Raw genomic sequence first — 17,476 nt, 5'->3', positions numbered from 1 at the left:
TGTATAGATAGGGCGACCAGTGCCTCTGTTCGGTATATACTCGATTGTGCCATATTCACCACCCTTATATTTTTGTCGATTTTATGACATTTCATGTTCAACGATTAAATAATGTCAAAAATTATCACTCATCAGTCAGAAGGAGAAAACCACAAAAGAAACGAAAAACTTTACGTCGTCGTCTTAACCGCGGAGTGTGTGTGATTGGAATAGTTTTAGTTATAAATTTATGTCATTGCAAGATTTACGTTGTAATTTTTGGACTACTTTCATTGCACTGAATCGGAGACAACTTATAAATTTTCGTGAGAAAGTTGAACGTTCACGATATTTCAAAGGTGAATCGGGTAACAAAGAAGTTGTGCAAAAAGGGCGATCCTGACGAAAAGAATAGCAGGAGAAAAAAAACTTTCGAGAGCTCAGGTTGTGTCGTCTAGCCATCAGCAAGTGCCCGTTAGTGCGCTACAGGAGCAAGTGAGAGCACCGATCCGCTCCATTCATCGCCGATTGAAACCAGTGAAAATCGCCTGTGCGACACTAAACAGCGCTTACCTATCAAGGAAATACCTGCTGGGAACAAAACGATGGCGAAAACGTACGATTATCTTTTCAAGCTTCTGCTGATTGGTGATTCCGGTGTCGGCAAAACGTGCATTCTATTTCGCTTCTCCGAGGATGCATTCAATACGACCTTCATCAGCACCATCGGTGAGTCACTGCTAAATTATTGTTTGTCACTCTGGGGCTCAGACATGCCTACCTCTCCATTGTCACTGTTTATTTGGATCGTTTTTCTACTCTGAAGATTGGCTTCTTTGTTAAGTTTTTTTTTATTTCAAAAAGGTCTAATATAGTCGTAAGCTACTGGGAAGAACCAGCTATATTTTTACCAAACTGTGATGATTAATGCTTTTCTGTTATCATTTGATTTGCTCTTTTTGTTCGTTTTTCTTGGAATATACCTAGTATGATATCAACTTACACTGCTTCAGGCTTCACTTGTTTTACTAACTTGCGGAAATCGCTACTTTCGAGGTGTTGAATAACTTTATTTTTGGCTTCATCGAACAAATATGAGATCCACCCGTTGTCACTCTGTACTGTATTAAACGAGAAGCTCAAAGGTCAGTAAACTCAATCACAGCTGGTCAACTGTGACGCAATGAGCGAGCTGAATAGTAAATAATGCCAACTACTAACACGATGTCTACATACGCCGTTTTCAATTCCACAAGATATCTCCCATCCATCCTTTGAGCTTAATCTTGGATAGACAAATCTAATTTACACATGTGCAGCAGTACACAGCAGTTGCTCTGGTTACTGGTTACGGCGTCAAAAATGGTCCGTTGTTGTGGTTGCTCTTGTTGACGTTGTTGGAAGTAGACTAAAATAGAACAAGTTTCCCTGTCCAACGAGAGATACAAGCATTCCCGGCTTGTTGAATGTGGTGGAGGCGCCTGCGATGCGAATAAGATAATTTACTTGCAATTGGAAGAACAAGGAAATTTTTTCTTCAATCTAGAATAATACCTCATGTTCATATTACTAAAAAAATCCGTTAGGTATATCACTATATTACTAAAAAAATCAGCAACGTAACACAGGAAAATTCTCTTTTTACATTCTGCATTTTTTTGCTTCTAAATCTCAAAAAGACAACAGTTGAAATCTTGTTACCGTCATCCGGGGATACTTGCAACACCGGGGTTACTTGCAACACTTTGGCGCATCGCACTTTTGACAGCTCCAACGCATTTGTTTGTTAACATAACCATTTGTACCCAATACCATTTTAAAGAAGGCTCGTTTACCTATTGTTTAGTTAAGTTTAATCCATTACATCATTGTTTTGCTTGTTTTTATACGATTGGAAATTAATACCACTTTCAGAGTAGGAAAAATGGATGTGCAAAGTTGCGTCAGTTCATTGACATGGAATAATTTTTTATTATTTGGTTCCTGTACACAATAAGTGCATCATGTAAGCTAACAAATAGCAACTTTGAGCTTTGTTTATATTTTGAACTTGGAGAAGAAACGATGAATAATTCATGTTATTAATTATTAATAACATGAATTATTCATGTTATTACTTCCAATATGGCGCGGCTTGCAGCACTTGTAAAAATGAAAATTATCGTAATAGACAGTATGTACAAAGTAAGTTTGCATCTGTACGACGTTATTTTGTCTACCACCATCTCCAGAAAAATTAAAATTGTGAAAAATTGAAACGGCAATTTGAAGTTCACCGACATGCTGCATTTTAACCGAATATCTTTAAAAAAGCGATAGACGAAATTGGGAAACAAAAAACGCCTCCAGTATTTCTGGTTTTACTACAAATACATTCAAAATATCTCAAAATAGTCATTCGCGGTTTAAAATCAAATATAAAATCATAAGAAACGCAAAATCAGAAAAGTGTTGCAAGTAACCCCGTTTACTGGGTAACTTGCAACACCCCTATTTTCGATTCATTCTACAGATTCATTTAGTTTATATTTTTTTCTCATAATCATAAATCAAAAGTATTCACCACTATACAAGTTTTGGCTACTTACACTTGGACCTAAACGATATACTTCGAAAGTTATACTAAGTCAAAGTTCAAAAGTGTTGCAAGTATCCCCGGATGACGGTATCTAACTTGATCCATGTATAAACACTGGCGTGTCTGGGTGGGGTTCAAAACTTTGGTAACGTATAGTAGATTCAATTGAGATACCTTTGTTGAGTTAACCTTTTAATTGAAGCTTACCATAATTTAGTATAATATTTCTGTATCAGAACTTTGACTTCAATTTTTTACACTTTTCATCTTCTTCCTAATATTTTTAAACCCTTTTTTTTCAAACTCATCTACATTGCAATGGTTTCGTTATTTGATTATTTCAATTTTGTCTTAATTTGGTATGAACTTACTCTTCTTATTTTTAAAATACATTTTTTTTGTTTTTTAATTTTTGTGCCTTTTGAAGTCCTTTTGTAATTATTTTTATTAATTTTTTTATAGTATTTTTTGCGTCCTATGACATAGCCTAATAAACGAAATTTGTCCAATTCGCTCGATTGTAGGCTACCGCTCTCTAATTCCTTTGACAACGTGTAACGGTCTTATTCGCTACGCCCCTGGTTATCTTATTTCTACCAGATTTGAACCAAATGCCATCTTCGCAGGGTAGGTAATTGTCCGAAATTCTTGTAACATGCTTTGCCCATTGTATTCGTCCAGCTTTAGCCGCTTTTTAAATACTGAGTTCGCCGTAGAGCTGCGCAGAGCTGGTGCAGAGAAGTGTCCGATTTTTCCCATTTCAATAAACTCTGCTCCTATGGCATTCTTCCCAGTCAATCTATTTATCTTTAACTGCTTTCTGGGAAAATTGCTTTTTCCGCCGCCAATGTTCTCCGCCTGGGCGCCATCATCAAAGGTTATCAGATTGCTGCTTCCATCTTTCGGTCACCTCATGATCGTCCGTCAAGATGCTGCCATTCTTATCTTGAGACATTTCGACTCGCAGCACAATGATTTTGCGGGATGCGTTCAGTTTCTAATAGATCTTTCGCGTTACCTGAGAACGATGCAGCTGCTCCAAATTTGCATACGCGTAACAGGCGTTTCTGTGGGTTCGCCGCATGTTCTATATGTGTCTAACATTCTAACGAGGGGCAGTGACGCAGTGTTCTCCTCATCCACAGCCCTTCTTATGAGTTCTTATGCCAGTCGTTCCGGTTATTCCGTGCCACGTGCCCGGTAATGCTCTCTGCTACGCTATTAATGGCTGTTTTGATGGTATTCTAACAATCCCCAAGAAGGGCATCATCCAATAGATTACGGCGACGTCAGTCATGCAAGATTTAGCCGAGGATGGCGTGGATGCCGAATATTGTTTACAACGAAGAGTTTTGGGCGCATCTTACTCGTTAACGTTAGTGCTCTATTAGGATCTGACATAGCGTTTCGGCGTTGTGCGAGGAAGACAATGTCGTCGGATAGGTCGAGGTCATTTTAGCTGCTCCATCGTCAGAGGATTCCAAGGCAATCCTCAATTTGGTCTACTGTCAGTTGCACCAACTAATATCTCATCCATAATAATGAGTAACAGAAGCGGTGATGAAATGCAGCCCTGTCTTACGCCAGCAGTAACTCTTACAGGGTCGGACAAGTCGCCGTTGTGCAAACCCTTGCACGAGAACGCCTCGTACTGAGCTTCGATGAGATGGACTAGCTTATCTGGAACTCCTCCTAAGTGCGTCCCAGATTGAGATGTTTTCGTGGTTGAGACGGTCGAACACCTTTTCGAAGTCAACAAACACCAGCAGAAGAGAGTGCTGGAATTCGTTGATCTGCTCCAATATAATGGTGACCTCCAGGTGTATTTGTTTAAGAAAGTTGCAGCAGTTAGTCAATGGGTGAGCGCTGAGATCTCCAACCACAGGTTTGTATTCCTCATCCTGCTGCAGGCAGGCTGGGGGTAGATGGAATGGGCACTCCCGAACGTACGTACCGTTGAGCTCTTCCAGCATACCTACTGTGAATCCTATTCGGCACCGTGAAGGTGCTGTCTATGAAGATTTTCTCCCTGCATAAACAATACAGAAAAAAGCATACCTACTCCAGTGCTACGGGCAAATCGAATGCTCCTTTGCCCTTGTTGGAAAATCGGCAAAGCTACGTCCTAAGTTTTCAATCTATAATCCATTTTCGTCGCGTGGATCTATTCCACGTGTTCGGATTTTCCATGTGCATTGCGTATAATTAGGATGCACCGCCATTCCCCGATCTCGGCGGACAACCAACGAAGTTTGAAAGAGCCCCTCTTGTCTGTCAGCATTCGTCCTCAGTTTCCACCGGGGTCCAACCGGTTGCCACAATGCCATAATTTTTATATCTGTCATTTTGATTTGTATTTTTCTTTTTCCGTTATTTTCGTGCTTGCTTTGTATTATTGTGTATCATATGTGTATTTTGTCCTATCTCTTTGTGAATCATTTTTGAATCCTACTCGTATTATAATCATCGTTTTTGTTACATTTTCGGATTAAATTTGCATCTTTTTGTCTCATTTACTTGTTAATATAATAAAATTTAAGAGGCCGTGAGTTTTGTAACATTGAAAAATCGAATTTTTTTATTGATTAGGTATATCGAAAGAAAGCCATTCCAATAAAGTCCAAAAATTAAGAACAATAACAAATTGAAAAAAAAACAGATTTTTTCAATCACGCAAAAAAAATTAAGCATTTTTGCTTAAGGTTTATTCGTGAGAACCAAATCTATGCTTACTTTTTATACTTATACACTGAAGTCACTTTTTACACGGTTTGTTTTTTATGCAATTTTCGGAATTTACGCGGTTTTTTACGCGAATTTCAGAATTTACGCAATTTTTTTATGCGCTTTTCGGAATTTACGCAGATGTGCTCTAAACGTCTATTTTTACACGCAGGTTTGGAATTTATGCGGTTTTTTACGCGAATTGTGGAATTCACGCGGTTTAGATTTACCCGGAACGTATCATTAGCGTAAAAAGCAATTTGAGTGTATACGTTATTTTTTGCGAATTTTCTGAGATTACATTTTTTGAATTTCACTTCTGTTTCGTGCTAGAAGCGTTAGAACTCCGTACATTTATTTTTCGATTTCGTTAAGCTAAAAGTCCACAGACAATTGATTTTGTACCAAAAGCTTTTACTGAAGTCTAAAAACTTGTTTTTACCTTCCAATTTTAATGCAAATTTTGAAAGGGGAAGGGGGGAGGGGGGGGGGGAGGCTGACTATAAAAACTTTAAAAATAATTCGCAATGGTCTAATACACAAATGAAAACAGAGTACTTATCTTGCATTTTCCATAAATCCTATTACTGTTGGTATATCAGTAGGATGGTTCCAGAGTACCATCAAACACCAAATCACCTTTAAGGTGAAATTAGTCGTCATCGATTCTGCAAATTTCAAAAGCAGTTTTTTCGTTTGAATTGAAACAAAAATTTTGTTCAAGAAAATATATTCGCTGTGTTCAGATTGGCGAGAAGAATGCAGTGAATACATTTCTATAAGGAGAACCCCGCTTTTGGGCCCAAACACTGCTTCCGAAATTGGGCTCTCCGGCGAAAAGTTAACGACTGATAGTTTCCCGTTAATTGAATCTCATAAACAAAGAAACAAAGATCAATATATTTAGTTAATACAATAGAGGCTCGTGTGACTCCACTTGCTTAAACTAAATTTGTAAGAACAGGCAACCGGTGCCGCACGACGACTTATAGACATGCGTTTCCCTTTAAATTAACTATTTATTTATTATTCTCATTTATTAACATCAATTAATTATTAACATACAATTGTATTTTTGTAGGCATTGACTTCAAAATAAGAACTATAGAACTGGATGGTAAAAAAATTAAATTACAAATATGGTAAGCTTTGCGTTGATTTTTGAAAAGTCGGTCCCATATAACGTACAAAAATGTATGTTTCCTCCACCAGGGACACCGCCGGCCAGGAACGATTCCGCACAATCACGACCGCATACTACCGCGGTGCAATGGGTATCATGCTAGTATACGATATCACACAGGAAAAGTCATTTGAAAATATCAAAAACTGGATCCGGAACATTGAGGAGAATGCATCGGCGGACGTTGAGAAGATGCTACTGGGGAACAAATGCGAGCTGAACGAGAAGCGACAGGTACATTAGATTTTTTCCATCCAAACAGGTAATCGTTAACTGTTCGATCGCATCAATCTTAGGTGACTCGAGACCGAGGCGAGCAACTAGCGGTAGAGTATGGTATCAAATTCATGGAAACCTCCGCGAAGGCTAGTATTAATGTGGACGAAGCATTTTTCACACTTGCCCGAGATATCAAGTGCAAAATGGAAAAACGATTGGTAGATTGTTGTCAGAACTCAAACTGGGAACCACTTTTCTTATGTTTGTTCCTCCTGTTTTTTAGGAAGCGAACAATCCACCTAAGGGAGGTCATCAGCTGAAAGCGTCCGAGCAACCCCGGAAGGCACCGAGTTGGTTATCCAAGTGCAATCTGTTTTGACCTTGTAGTAGACCTATTACCTATTGTAACTTTTTTATATAACATACTAATTATACAATAACGACGACTATGGTAATATACTTGTGTAGAACGGTCAAGAAAGTAAGGTTGGAAGTGGTAACAAATTTTTGCATAAATATGTGACCACCAGAAACAGAAGAGGCAGATCACAAAATGAAATGCATGGCACAGAAAATTAAGCTAAATTACTCAACCATATTTGTTTTGTTTTGCTTCCGTGAAAAGTGCATGTTTAGATTATGGAAAGGGCCTGAACCCGAAAACTGGACCCTACCCAGCTCTCACGGCACTGCACTCTAGTGCGGTTAAGAAACGAGGTAAGGTTTTTAATTTATTTACATGGTAAAAATTAGACATACTTATGATGTAAAGAAACATAATGAGTGATAGCACGAATAGTTGTGGAACGAAAAACCCATTGAGGTCTAAAAGCAAGAAAAAATCAACAATAGGAAGTAAATCAATCTTTTTCATCATCAGTATACCGTACCTATACCATACCGGAAACTCACTGAATCTACTCATACTGGAATGTTTTTTACTATTATCAGGGTGATGTGTAAATTAGGCATTCCATTTCTGCGCCGCGGTGTATGCTACAGACTGGTTTGCTTAACAGTCTTTAAAGCTTCTTGTCATATAATTCACGTGTAACACATCGGTTTCATAAACATTTTCGAGGTGCTAGTAATTGGGAGTTCTGCTTCGACAGGTAACTAGCGTTAAACTCATAGATATTTGCGGCTCTAATTTGTCTAAGCCTAAGCTGCTTTGTAGAGCTTCTCTCCACTATTCGACGATCGGTGCGCATGTGACAGGTAAACACATTTCAGTTATTCAAAAACTCTTGTAAACCTTTAAAAAATATCAGAACACGTTTTGTTTGTTTATAAGCTATTCATTATTGGAATGATAACACTCAATACTACAGAGACAGAGAAAGAAAAAAAAACAATCGAGACATGGATACATTCTACATCATTGTATATGAGATGAATAACGGAATGAAACGGAAAAAATAAACTCGTTAACGACAAAGTGTCAAATACAATTGTGTACGAAGAAAAGAAAAAACCGACCGGTCAAGCAAGTTTAATTTTCAAAATAATGACTACAAACAACTGTCAACTTGAATTAAAGGTGTTATTTTTTCGTAATAAACTATCATTTGCATTTGAACCTATGAACCCTTCGGGCCTATGAATTGATTTTAAACTTGTAACAGTTTCAGGGTCCGGCGTAACCTATTCAAAAGGCCATAAATTCGGCTTAGAAAATAATTTTTATTTGTTTAAGAATACAGAATACAGAATCGCACTGCAGAAGTTGCTGAACAAAACTACCTTTACCAATCAGATTACCGAATTTAGTTCTCTAGGGAAGAATCTGCTATTGGCTTAAATGTTCAAAGCTATAACACTACTCAACTGACTGTTTGGCTGGATCAGGTTTTAGATGCTGCTACCTGTTGGAACACTTGCACTGCTAAGCGATTCAGGCTGGCAGTGGCGACGATGCTCTTGATGGTGCTGTGGGTGAGATCCACAGCTTTCCGAAGTTTAGCTACATGCGATGGTAGCGAAAGTTTCCATCAGTAGATCACGTAATGTCTCGGAACACGCTGCTTTCGTTAATGGCATTGGGGATGAACCTTTTAGGAAAAGTCAATGGGGGGCTCTTCCAAAAAGAACTGCGCCAATGTTATTCGCATTGCGCTTACGCTTACGCCCGGTGTTTTTCTACTCTCAGAAAAAAGGGTCTTTTTTAAAGCTCTTGGAAAAATAGAAAAAAACATTTTCTAATGCTCACTATTTCCACGATTGTTTAGAAAATATCCTAAAATTTAATGTACCTAGCGCATTACGGTTAAAATACCGATTATTTTTAAATCTAGCACAGTTTGAGCTTACGAGACACTCTTTGCCCCGTACTTACTAAAATATTTGGCCATAAAACGACGAGAGTTCTCGGTACTTGAGAATTACGGAATAGCGAAAAGATATTAGCCATGGTGGTTATAGCCTTGAAGTCAAGACTATATTATAGTTATAGTTAAGGGGGCATAGTACTTTTTCAATTTAAAAAAATCGAATTTTTTTTATTGATTATTTCGAAAGATTAACATTTTGACCATATGTGTTTCAAGTCATTTCGATGAATTCCAAAAATTGACAAAGTTACAGCCATTTGTACCGCGCATGTCTGGAGCGATTACACAGCGAATAAAAACTTCAACGTCGTTTTTCTCAAAACCAGATTTTAAAAGTCGGTACCATAAATATCTCAAGAACGGCTGAAGCAATTCTCATGATTCTTTTTTTGTTTCAAAGCTAACAAAATTATCTAGTGTTTGACCCATCCTTTTTTCGATATTACAATTTTTGTATTTTTTAGAAACGTTTAAAGTCAATTTTTTCGGCAAGAAACCTTACTTTTATGTTTGAATGTCCACCATTTTGTTATGCGTTCGAATTTTAAAAAAAAGGATGGGTCCAACACGAGATAATTTAATATTCTTTCATGTCGTTTTGGAATTTTTCAATACGGATAAGCCCCCCAGCGCCAATCCATGGTACCGCAAATCATGTTTTTTTCGAATGATCATGTTCAAGGAGCCGTAGGGGAGAGGGGAAGAGGTTCACATATGCAAACAAAACTGCAAATATTAGTATAAAGTGCAATGTTTAGCAAGCAATAAACCCGAATCGATTCGCTTTTCGCGTTATCGAGAAAAAAATATTTGAAATAAGGCAAAAAATATGGTGTAAAAAGTACTATGCCCCCTTAATAGTCTTAAAATTGAAAGTGTTGACACTTTTTTCATATGTCAAAGAATATCAGTCATTCAAAATCGAATTTACCATTTCGGAATCGACTCTCGTAGGTCTATGGATAACCAGTGCTGAACCTTAGACCATATTAAAATTGGTTTAGTGATTCTAATGAGGTAGTAGAACTAAACGGGAACATTGACATTTATTTTCAGTTCTTTTCTTATTTAGTGAATTTCTTTTTGTCATTTCGAATCGATATACTTACTTACTTTACTTTTACTTTTTCGGCAACAATCCGCTTATCGAATCCATACCGAATTCAGGAGCCGTCTCCACATTACCCGGTCTTGGGCTGCCGCTCTCCAGTCGCCCCTAACACCCGCTGTTCTAGCATCCTCGTCAACAGCGCTCATCCAACGGGTACGGGGTCTGCCTCGAAGTCGTCGTCCTCTGTCGGGTTCTCTGCTAAATATTGTTTTCGCTGGTCTCTCATCCGGCATCCTTGCTACATGGCCAGCCCATTGTAGCCTGCCGTATTTTAGTCGCTTCACCATATCCGCATCTTTGTACAATTGGTATATTTCATGATTCATGCGCCTACGCCACACTCCTTCGTCTAATATGCCGCCAAGAATTGAGCGCAAGATCTTACCCTCGAAAACGCCAAGAGCTCGTCGGTCGCTCTCTTTCAACGTCCACGCTTCGTGGCCGTAGAGTACCACCGGGAGAATTAGCGTCTTATAGAGCGCGAGTTTTGTACGGAGTTGTAGGCTACGGGACCTCAGCTGGCTACGTAATACGTAGAAGGCCCTGTTGGCAGCCGCTATCCGCCCTTCACGGCTCACATCGTTGTCACATGTCACTAACGTACCAAGGTAAACAAACTCATCGACCACTTCAAAAGTACCTCCATTTATCACCACCGCAGTTTCAACACCCGAAGGGCAGCTACGCTCTCTACCAGCCACCATATACTTTGTTTTGGTAGAATTTATGGTAAGCCCTATCCTCGCAGCTTCCTCCTCAAGATGCGTATACGTTTCTTCCACAGCTCTACGGTTAACACCGATGATATCGATGTCGTCCGCGAACCCTAGGAGCATATGAGATTTCGTGATGATGATACCGGTTCTCTGCATGCCGGCCCTTCGAATAGCAGCTTCCAATGCAATGTTGAACAGCAAGTTCGATAGTCCGTCACCTTGCTTCAAACCATCTAACGTCACAAATGAGTCCTATGTCTCACCCGTTATCCTGACGCTTGATTTTGAACCATCAAGGGTAGCACGTATCAGTCTAATCAGTTTTGTTGGAAAACCATGTTCAAGCATAATCTGCCACAGCTCGTTTCGTTTAACTGAATCGTTCGCCGCCTTGAAGTCTATAAACAAATGATGAGTCTGCAAGTAGAATTCCTGCAAATTATCGAAGATCTGTCGCAAGGTGAACATTTGGTCCGTCGTGGAGGGTCCCTCTCGAAAACCGCCCTGGTATTCGACAACAAAGGTTTCCTGCAACGGCCTCAGTCTGAGAAACAGGATGCGGGAGAGAATTTTGTATGCAGAATCGAGGAGAGTAATACCACGACTCGATAATTGCTGCATTCGAGTCGATGGCCCTTTATGTAAATTGGGCATATGAGACTTTCCAACCAGTCCGTAGGTAATTCCACCTCAGTCCATACCTTTAGTATAACCTGATGGATTGCACAATACAGCCGTTCGCTCCCGACTTTCAAAAATTCGGCGGGGATGCCGAATCGATATATCGATATGAGAAATTTTTGGCAGGCCTTCCGGATGCCACCGAGGTACGACAATGGTCAAATAAGTCAATCGTTTTATGTTAGAATCTCAGCTGGGAGAGGCTGTTAGATTCAACAAGATCGTACTACCTACTGGCCGCGCAATTATCAATTATGCGAAACCTGTCGAATAAAAACAGAACACCTAGGCTTTGTTTTACTTATGAGCAGTTTAGTTACTACTGATAATTTCGGAACTGGTTTTTGCGATATAACGAATGGTGTAGGTATGTATTAATCTTAATTATCCACCTTGTATTCTAAACTAACAGGTCTTATCCTGTATTCAAAACTCTACGAAATGTCAACAGATGACCCAAATCCCGAAAGAAGTCTGCTCTATAAATTTCAAGAGCGTTGATACCCATACGACTGATATTTTTTGCGAATTGCAAAACAACTACGTTCTCTACGCATATCAGATATTCCTGCGGAATTTTGAATTCAGGGAACCGTACTTCGTTTAATGGTCACGTGATATAATGGGTGAAAACTAGAAAAAACTCACTAATCAAATGTCACTGGTTTCGTAAAAATTAGTTCATAATCGTTAAAGTTATAACAACATAAATGACCCAGGTCCCACACCCTGGGAGTACATTTTAACTTTATGTTAAAAACATCACAGGACAACGGTCGGTCGGCAACGTGCAGCAACGGTGAGTTTAGTATTGCTGAACGCATTCTGAGGCGTGCGGTGTTGGTTAATTTCAACCTTGTTCATGGATATGCAATTTTTAGACATGCAAATTTGTATTTCTTGTAAAGTTTGACGGGATATAACAACTACTCTCTTTGTTTACGAAAGTTTCATACCCGATTCACTAAAGGTAAGTGATTTTTCGAAGAATAATAACAATTTCATTTATAGAAAAAAGTGTAAAAATTTATTTTGTCATGCTTTCATTATTGCTTAAGTTTTGGTTTTCATTATTAAAAAATATCTGCAATACTAAACTATATCCAACGTCCTGTTGAAAATATTTCTTTTAATTGTCAAGAACACACCTTTAGTATTAGCACCAAGCAACTTTCTTGCGACCGAACTGAGGGACGCCTAGAACTGCTGCTTGTTCACCATTTCTGTTCAGTTTTTTATCCAACGTCAAGTCTCGTACGCTCAAGTCGTCAAATGGAAAAATGCTACTGAACGTTTGACTTCGGTAGGAATTCTGCGTGGAAGGCCGGCTCAGTTCAGTCGCTTTCGTCGAACTACTGTCTACCAGTAGTTCCCGTATTTCAGTAGACGTAGCATTGGACGTTGAAAAATCCTTTGATTTCTCATCCATTATCTGTTTCAGCTGTTGGTTAGCAGCTTCGATAGCTTTGATGTGCGTTTCGCGAATATCAATCAATTCGCGTTGTCGTTGGGTACAATCAGTCAGTTTACACTCGAAGTCGGTCATACGATCGTCTAGTAAACAGCGAAGCTGTCGTTCTCGTACAAGGGCCTCTTCGTTCCACTTGTCTTCCCATTTCTGCAAATTATGCTTTGCTTCCGATTCATACATGCTTTCGATTGTTGTTTGCTGTTCGACTTCCAAGTCGTATTGAAGTTGAAACTTTTTACGTAAATAGTTTATTCCATCATTCGATTCTGGATTATCGATTGATATTCGATGAAGAAGCTGAAGATCATGCTTCAGATCGTTGCGAACGGCTTCCGAACGCCCACGGAGTAGCATTTTTATGCGCCTAAGGTTGTGCATCGCGACGACGCGGTCGCGACGTCTATCGTTGTAGACACTCAACTGTTCAATCTCCTTCGTAAACTCTTCCTTTTTCGTACGTAAGCGAATTTCATACATTTTCAATTCATTCATGTCCTGCTCGCGACTTTTCAGTTCTTTCATGTGAAATTCTTGGTGGTCTCTCAGTTCTTTGATTTGCCGCTCCCTTCGTCGGTCTTTCTCAAGCAAAACTTCTTCGTGTCGTCGGGCCTCTTCGTGCAGTCGAATTTCTCGTTCCTGATCGTCTTTGCGTTCTTTTTCGCCCTGCAACTGCAGCTCAACCTGTCGATCCAGCCAATTAAGTTTGGCCATCGCCTGATGAGAGTTTTTGGAGTCCATGAGGACAGCGTCACGATCGTAACCCATCCGCCATTTGGTGTATAAACTCGCCTCCAAATCCATTCGCCGCTTGGCTTCTTCAGTGTCATTTAGGCGCGACCGAACGTTCTCCAGCATTTCTGTAGGAATCGGCCTGGGTTTTGGACGCTGCTTTTCTGGAATTGGAGTCGAATAAATATAATTAATTACGGCAAGCATTTATATATCTATTGAATGAATCTATTGAGAAACAAAGCTACGACGTATGTATTATCAGAGGATATCGACTTACCTTGTATCTCTCGTTGAAAATCGTCCTTCTCCTTCTGGAGCTTGGTACGTAGCTTCTCGCGTCGCTCGTTTAGGGCGGCCTCCCTTTTCTCTGCCTCTTCGCGTTGACGTTGAGCTTCCTCTACCTGTTGTTGGAATTTGGGAGAATTCCACGAATCAAGACGTGACGTAATTCGACTCCATTGGTCGTAGTATTTCTCAACAGCAGCCGACTTTTGATACTTAATCTGTTCTGCCTCACGACGTTTGGCAAGTGCGGCCTGTAGTTTGGCACTTTTCATCACTTGCAATCTGAAAAAAATGGAGAATCCAAACTAACAATTAGTATACAATTCGGACTCCGATTATCCGTGGATTCAATTAGCTAGTTGGAATTTTTTTAATGATTTATGTTAAACTTGAATGTCAAGTTTTCACGCTGCATGACAATTATTGATTCACTTCCCAAAGTTTCCTTTCTTATATTTTTTCGGTGAATAATAAAATCCTGCAGATAATGATGTAAACTTTTTCAATAAAAATAGTTGCATTCATTATCATCAAAACCATTATCGTTAACAACAAACACATTTATCATCATCAAGATCATCATCGTCAAAATCATTGTCATCAAAATCATCATCATCATCATCATCATCATCAATGAAAAAATTATAAGGAAGGAATTCCATGACTTCAGGGAGGTTAATCATAAAAAACTTTGATGATACCCAAAAGTCTACAACCATGACCAGAACTTTTTTAGTAAAAAAATCCAATTATCCTCTCTCCCTCCTTCTCTTTTTTCTCTCTTTTTCTTTCTTGGTCTCTTTTTCTTTCTCTCTATTTACTTCACTTTTTTCCTTCTCTCTCTCTCTCTCTCTTCCTTACACTTTTTCTCTCTTGTCCTCCTTTTGACTCTTGACCTAAGTAGCAATGAGAGATTCTCTTCGGGTCTATTTTTCCTTATCACGGCGATACAAACACAATTTAAGACATCAACTTTACATGAATAGGTTGCTGTGGTTACTAGCTAGCAAATCCTTAGGAAAATTTAATTGAAAAACTTTCATGTCGCTGCAATAACCGGAAGAGAGGGACTCCAAAGAGAGCTTTTCAACGTTACTTAGGTCCTTTTGAAAAGTTACGCGAGAATTGTTTGTTTCACGATGTTTGGCTTAAGAGCTAGGAATTTTTTAAATTTATGCCCATAAAAATGGATTTCTGTCTGTCTGTCGGGATGTTCCTTATAGAATCGAAAACTACTGAATCCATCGGCGTGAAAATTTGCATGTCGAGGTTTTTGGGGCCAAGGAAGATTCTTATGATAGTTAGAGACCCCTCCCCCAACTTAGAGGGAGGGCTCCCATACAAATGAAATTAAAATTTTTCTCATAAATCGAGAACTAATCAATCAATTGGAACCATATTTGGCATGTGGCTCTTTTTGGAGGCAAGAATTTTTTCTATGATGAATTAGGACCCCTTACCTTTTTAGGAGGGGGGGCTCGCATACAAATGAAATACAAATTTCCTCATAACTCCAGAACTAATCAAACAAATGGAATCAATTTTAGCATGTGGGTGTTTTTGCAGGTAATTTTTTTCTATGGTTAATTGAGACCCCTCCGCTCTTTAGGAGCAGAGTTATGACTTGGAGCAGGATTTTTTTTATGATTGTTTGAGACCCCTCATCTTTGTGGTAGGGGGATAAGGACTCTCATACAAATAAAACAGAAATTTTAGCGTAACTCAAAAACTAAACATTAGTCAATAACAAGACCACCAGAAACTATCAATAGTAACATTAAATGATTCAGGGCGAAACGGGCACAGGCCGAGAGTGTTGCTGGTGATTTTCCATGAAATGGTATATCCTGCGTAAGGTTTTTCGCGAAATGGTATTCTGCGAAACTCTATATTCCGCGTTATGGTCAACCGAGAATTGGTGTTTCGCAAAATGGTATTCGGCGAAATAATTTGTAATGATGGTGAATATTTAAATGCTATCCGCTTTATTTTATCAGACTAAGCAATGGGGGCAGTTGTTTTCTATTTTACTGTGAGGAAAATATCTATATATTAACACACATGAACTCCTCAGAAACTTGCAAAACTCGAGATTTTCAACCGAGATTCAGGATTTATGTAGAACACAATTTAATTTGTGGCAATACGAAGTTTGTCGGGTCAGCTAGTAAGTTATAAGTTCAGTTAATAATAATGATAGGGTATTGTCGTTATCGTCGGGCCACTGTTATGGTCGGGCCATCACGATTTTACAGTTTTAGTAACTCATGATATCTATGATACAACCATTTTAAAACTTCTCACTGTGATAGCTAACTTTTCACAATATTGTGAGTTTCAATCGTGTATTCAAAACACCCGTACTGAATTCAGTAACTAATTCTTACAAAAAAAAGTTTTCCAGGTGCAATGAACTTTTCTTCAAGAAATGATTCATGAAATGCAATTATCGAGATAAATTTTGAAAATGTATGAAGTGTGTTGTGCTGCACACGAAGACTATAGAAAAACCCCCTCCGGTAAGGTGTTTGAGAAGGCTAAGGTGAAATACTAGAAAGGCGATATTTGTAAAGGTCGGGCCACTAGAGTAGTCATGGTTGGGCCACCTTAATTTTAAGCGCAGAAGCACAATAATCGCTAGAGACTGTCAGTCACGTAAAATGTCATGAAATAAAGCCAAATTAATACGATGAAAATCTAGATTTTTGTTGTTTTTTTTTTCATTTTAGTTGAACACTTCGGAAAAGGCGATTGTAGCAATATTAATTCTACAAGATCGCCAAAATTTCGCAAAAATGCAATTAAAAATAGGATATTGGTACCTATATGAGCCGGTGTTCACGGAATTCATTCTTTTCATGTTTCTATATAGAATTTCAATACGTAAGTCTTAGATTTTCTGCGGTGGCTCAACGTGTACAACATGGTCCGACTATGGCAACATTTTTTGTCTTCACGTAAATGCCTATAACTTTTTTATTTTTCAAGCAATCAGTTCAAAACTTTCCCGAAATATACCTTATTCTTAGACCTTTGCAACGATGTATTTAGATTTCCAAAATTCCTTTTGAAATGAAAGTTATGGGCGATTTCCAAAACGTGGCCCAACCACGACGACACTCCCCTACATAGAAAGTCGAAAATTTTTCCGTGGAGTTATCTGGCAAAATGGGGGACCTTAATTTTTGTAAGTATTATTTTCGTTCGTTCCATGAAATGTCTAGTTCATGAAATTCTGAGACCCTTCGGCTTGAACTTGTACGATAATTTCGAAAAATAAAAAAACAACCCCAGCATCTCTCGCGAAACTCGCACAAACTTAAGTTTGCTTAAAACAAACAACTTACTATTTCCCGGTCAGCTGAATCATACGATTTTATTTCTGACGAAGCGAGCGATTGTTACTTCAACGCTTATGAGGGTTTAAACAGGGGGATCGACCGATTCAACAATATAATTTAATCGAC

At 38.8% G+C, this 17,476-nt stretch overlaps 2 protein-coding genes across 2 annotated transcripts in view; one reads left to right on the top strand and one right to left on the bottom strand.

Annotated features, from left to right (window-relative positions):
• The first annotated feature begins 169 nt into the window (after positions 1 to 169).
• LOC128744474 (ras-related protein Rab-8A) lies at positions 170 to 8,220 on the top strand. Its single transcript, XM_053841520.1, has 5 exons — positions 170 to 708; positions 6,363 to 6,423; positions 6,494 to 6,698; positions 6,761 to 6,901; positions 6,967 to 8,220. The coding sequence occupies exons 1-5, from the start codon at positions 585 to 587 to the stop codon at positions 7,060 to 7,062; spliced, it is 627 nt and encodes a 208-aa protein (XP_053697495.1). The 5' UTR covers positions 170 to 584; the 3' UTR covers positions 7,063 to 8,220.
• Positions 8,221 to 12,635: 4,415 nt separating this feature from the next.
• Positions 12,636 to 17,476, bottom strand: part of LOC128744231 (trichoplein keratin filament-binding protein) — a 76,030-nt gene continuing 71,189 nt past the window's right edge. The window contains exons 2-3 of the mRNA XM_053841075.1: positions 14,002 to 14,291; positions 12,636 to 13,885 (exon numbers count right to left, since the gene is read on the bottom strand). Coding sequence (XP_053697050.1) covers positions 12,678 to 13,885; positions 14,002 to 14,281 — 1,488 coding nt within the window. The 5' untranslated portion in view covers positions 14,282 to 14,291 and the 3' untranslated portion in view covers positions 12,636 to 12,677. The remainder of the gene's footprint in view (positions 13,886 to 14,001; positions 14,292 to 17,476) is intronic.

This window comes from Sabethes cyaneus, chromosome 3 (genome assembly GCF_943734655.1).
Source record: "Sabethes cyaneus chromosome 3, idSabCyanKW18_F2, whole genome shotgun sequence".
NCBI classification, from domain to species: domain Eukaryota; kingdom Metazoa; phylum Arthropoda; class Insecta; order Diptera; family Culicidae; genus Sabethes; species Sabethes cyaneus.
This window is presented reverse-complemented; position numbering and strand designations above follow the sequence as displayed.

Bases quoted from the DNA above. Each gene is read 5' to 3' on its own strand.
- LOC128744474 (XM_053841520.1), top strand. From the start codon at position 585: ATGGCGAAAACGTACGATTATCTTTTCAAGCTTCTGCTGATTGGTGAT. The intron at 6,424-6,493 runs GTAAGCTTTGCG...TTCCTCCACCAG, and splicing joins AAAATTAAATTACAAATATG to GGACACCGCCGGCCAGGAAC. The intron at 6,699-6,760 runs GTACATTAGATT...CATCAATCTTAG, and splicing joins AGCTGAACGAGAAGCGACAG to GTGACTCGAGACCGAGGCGA.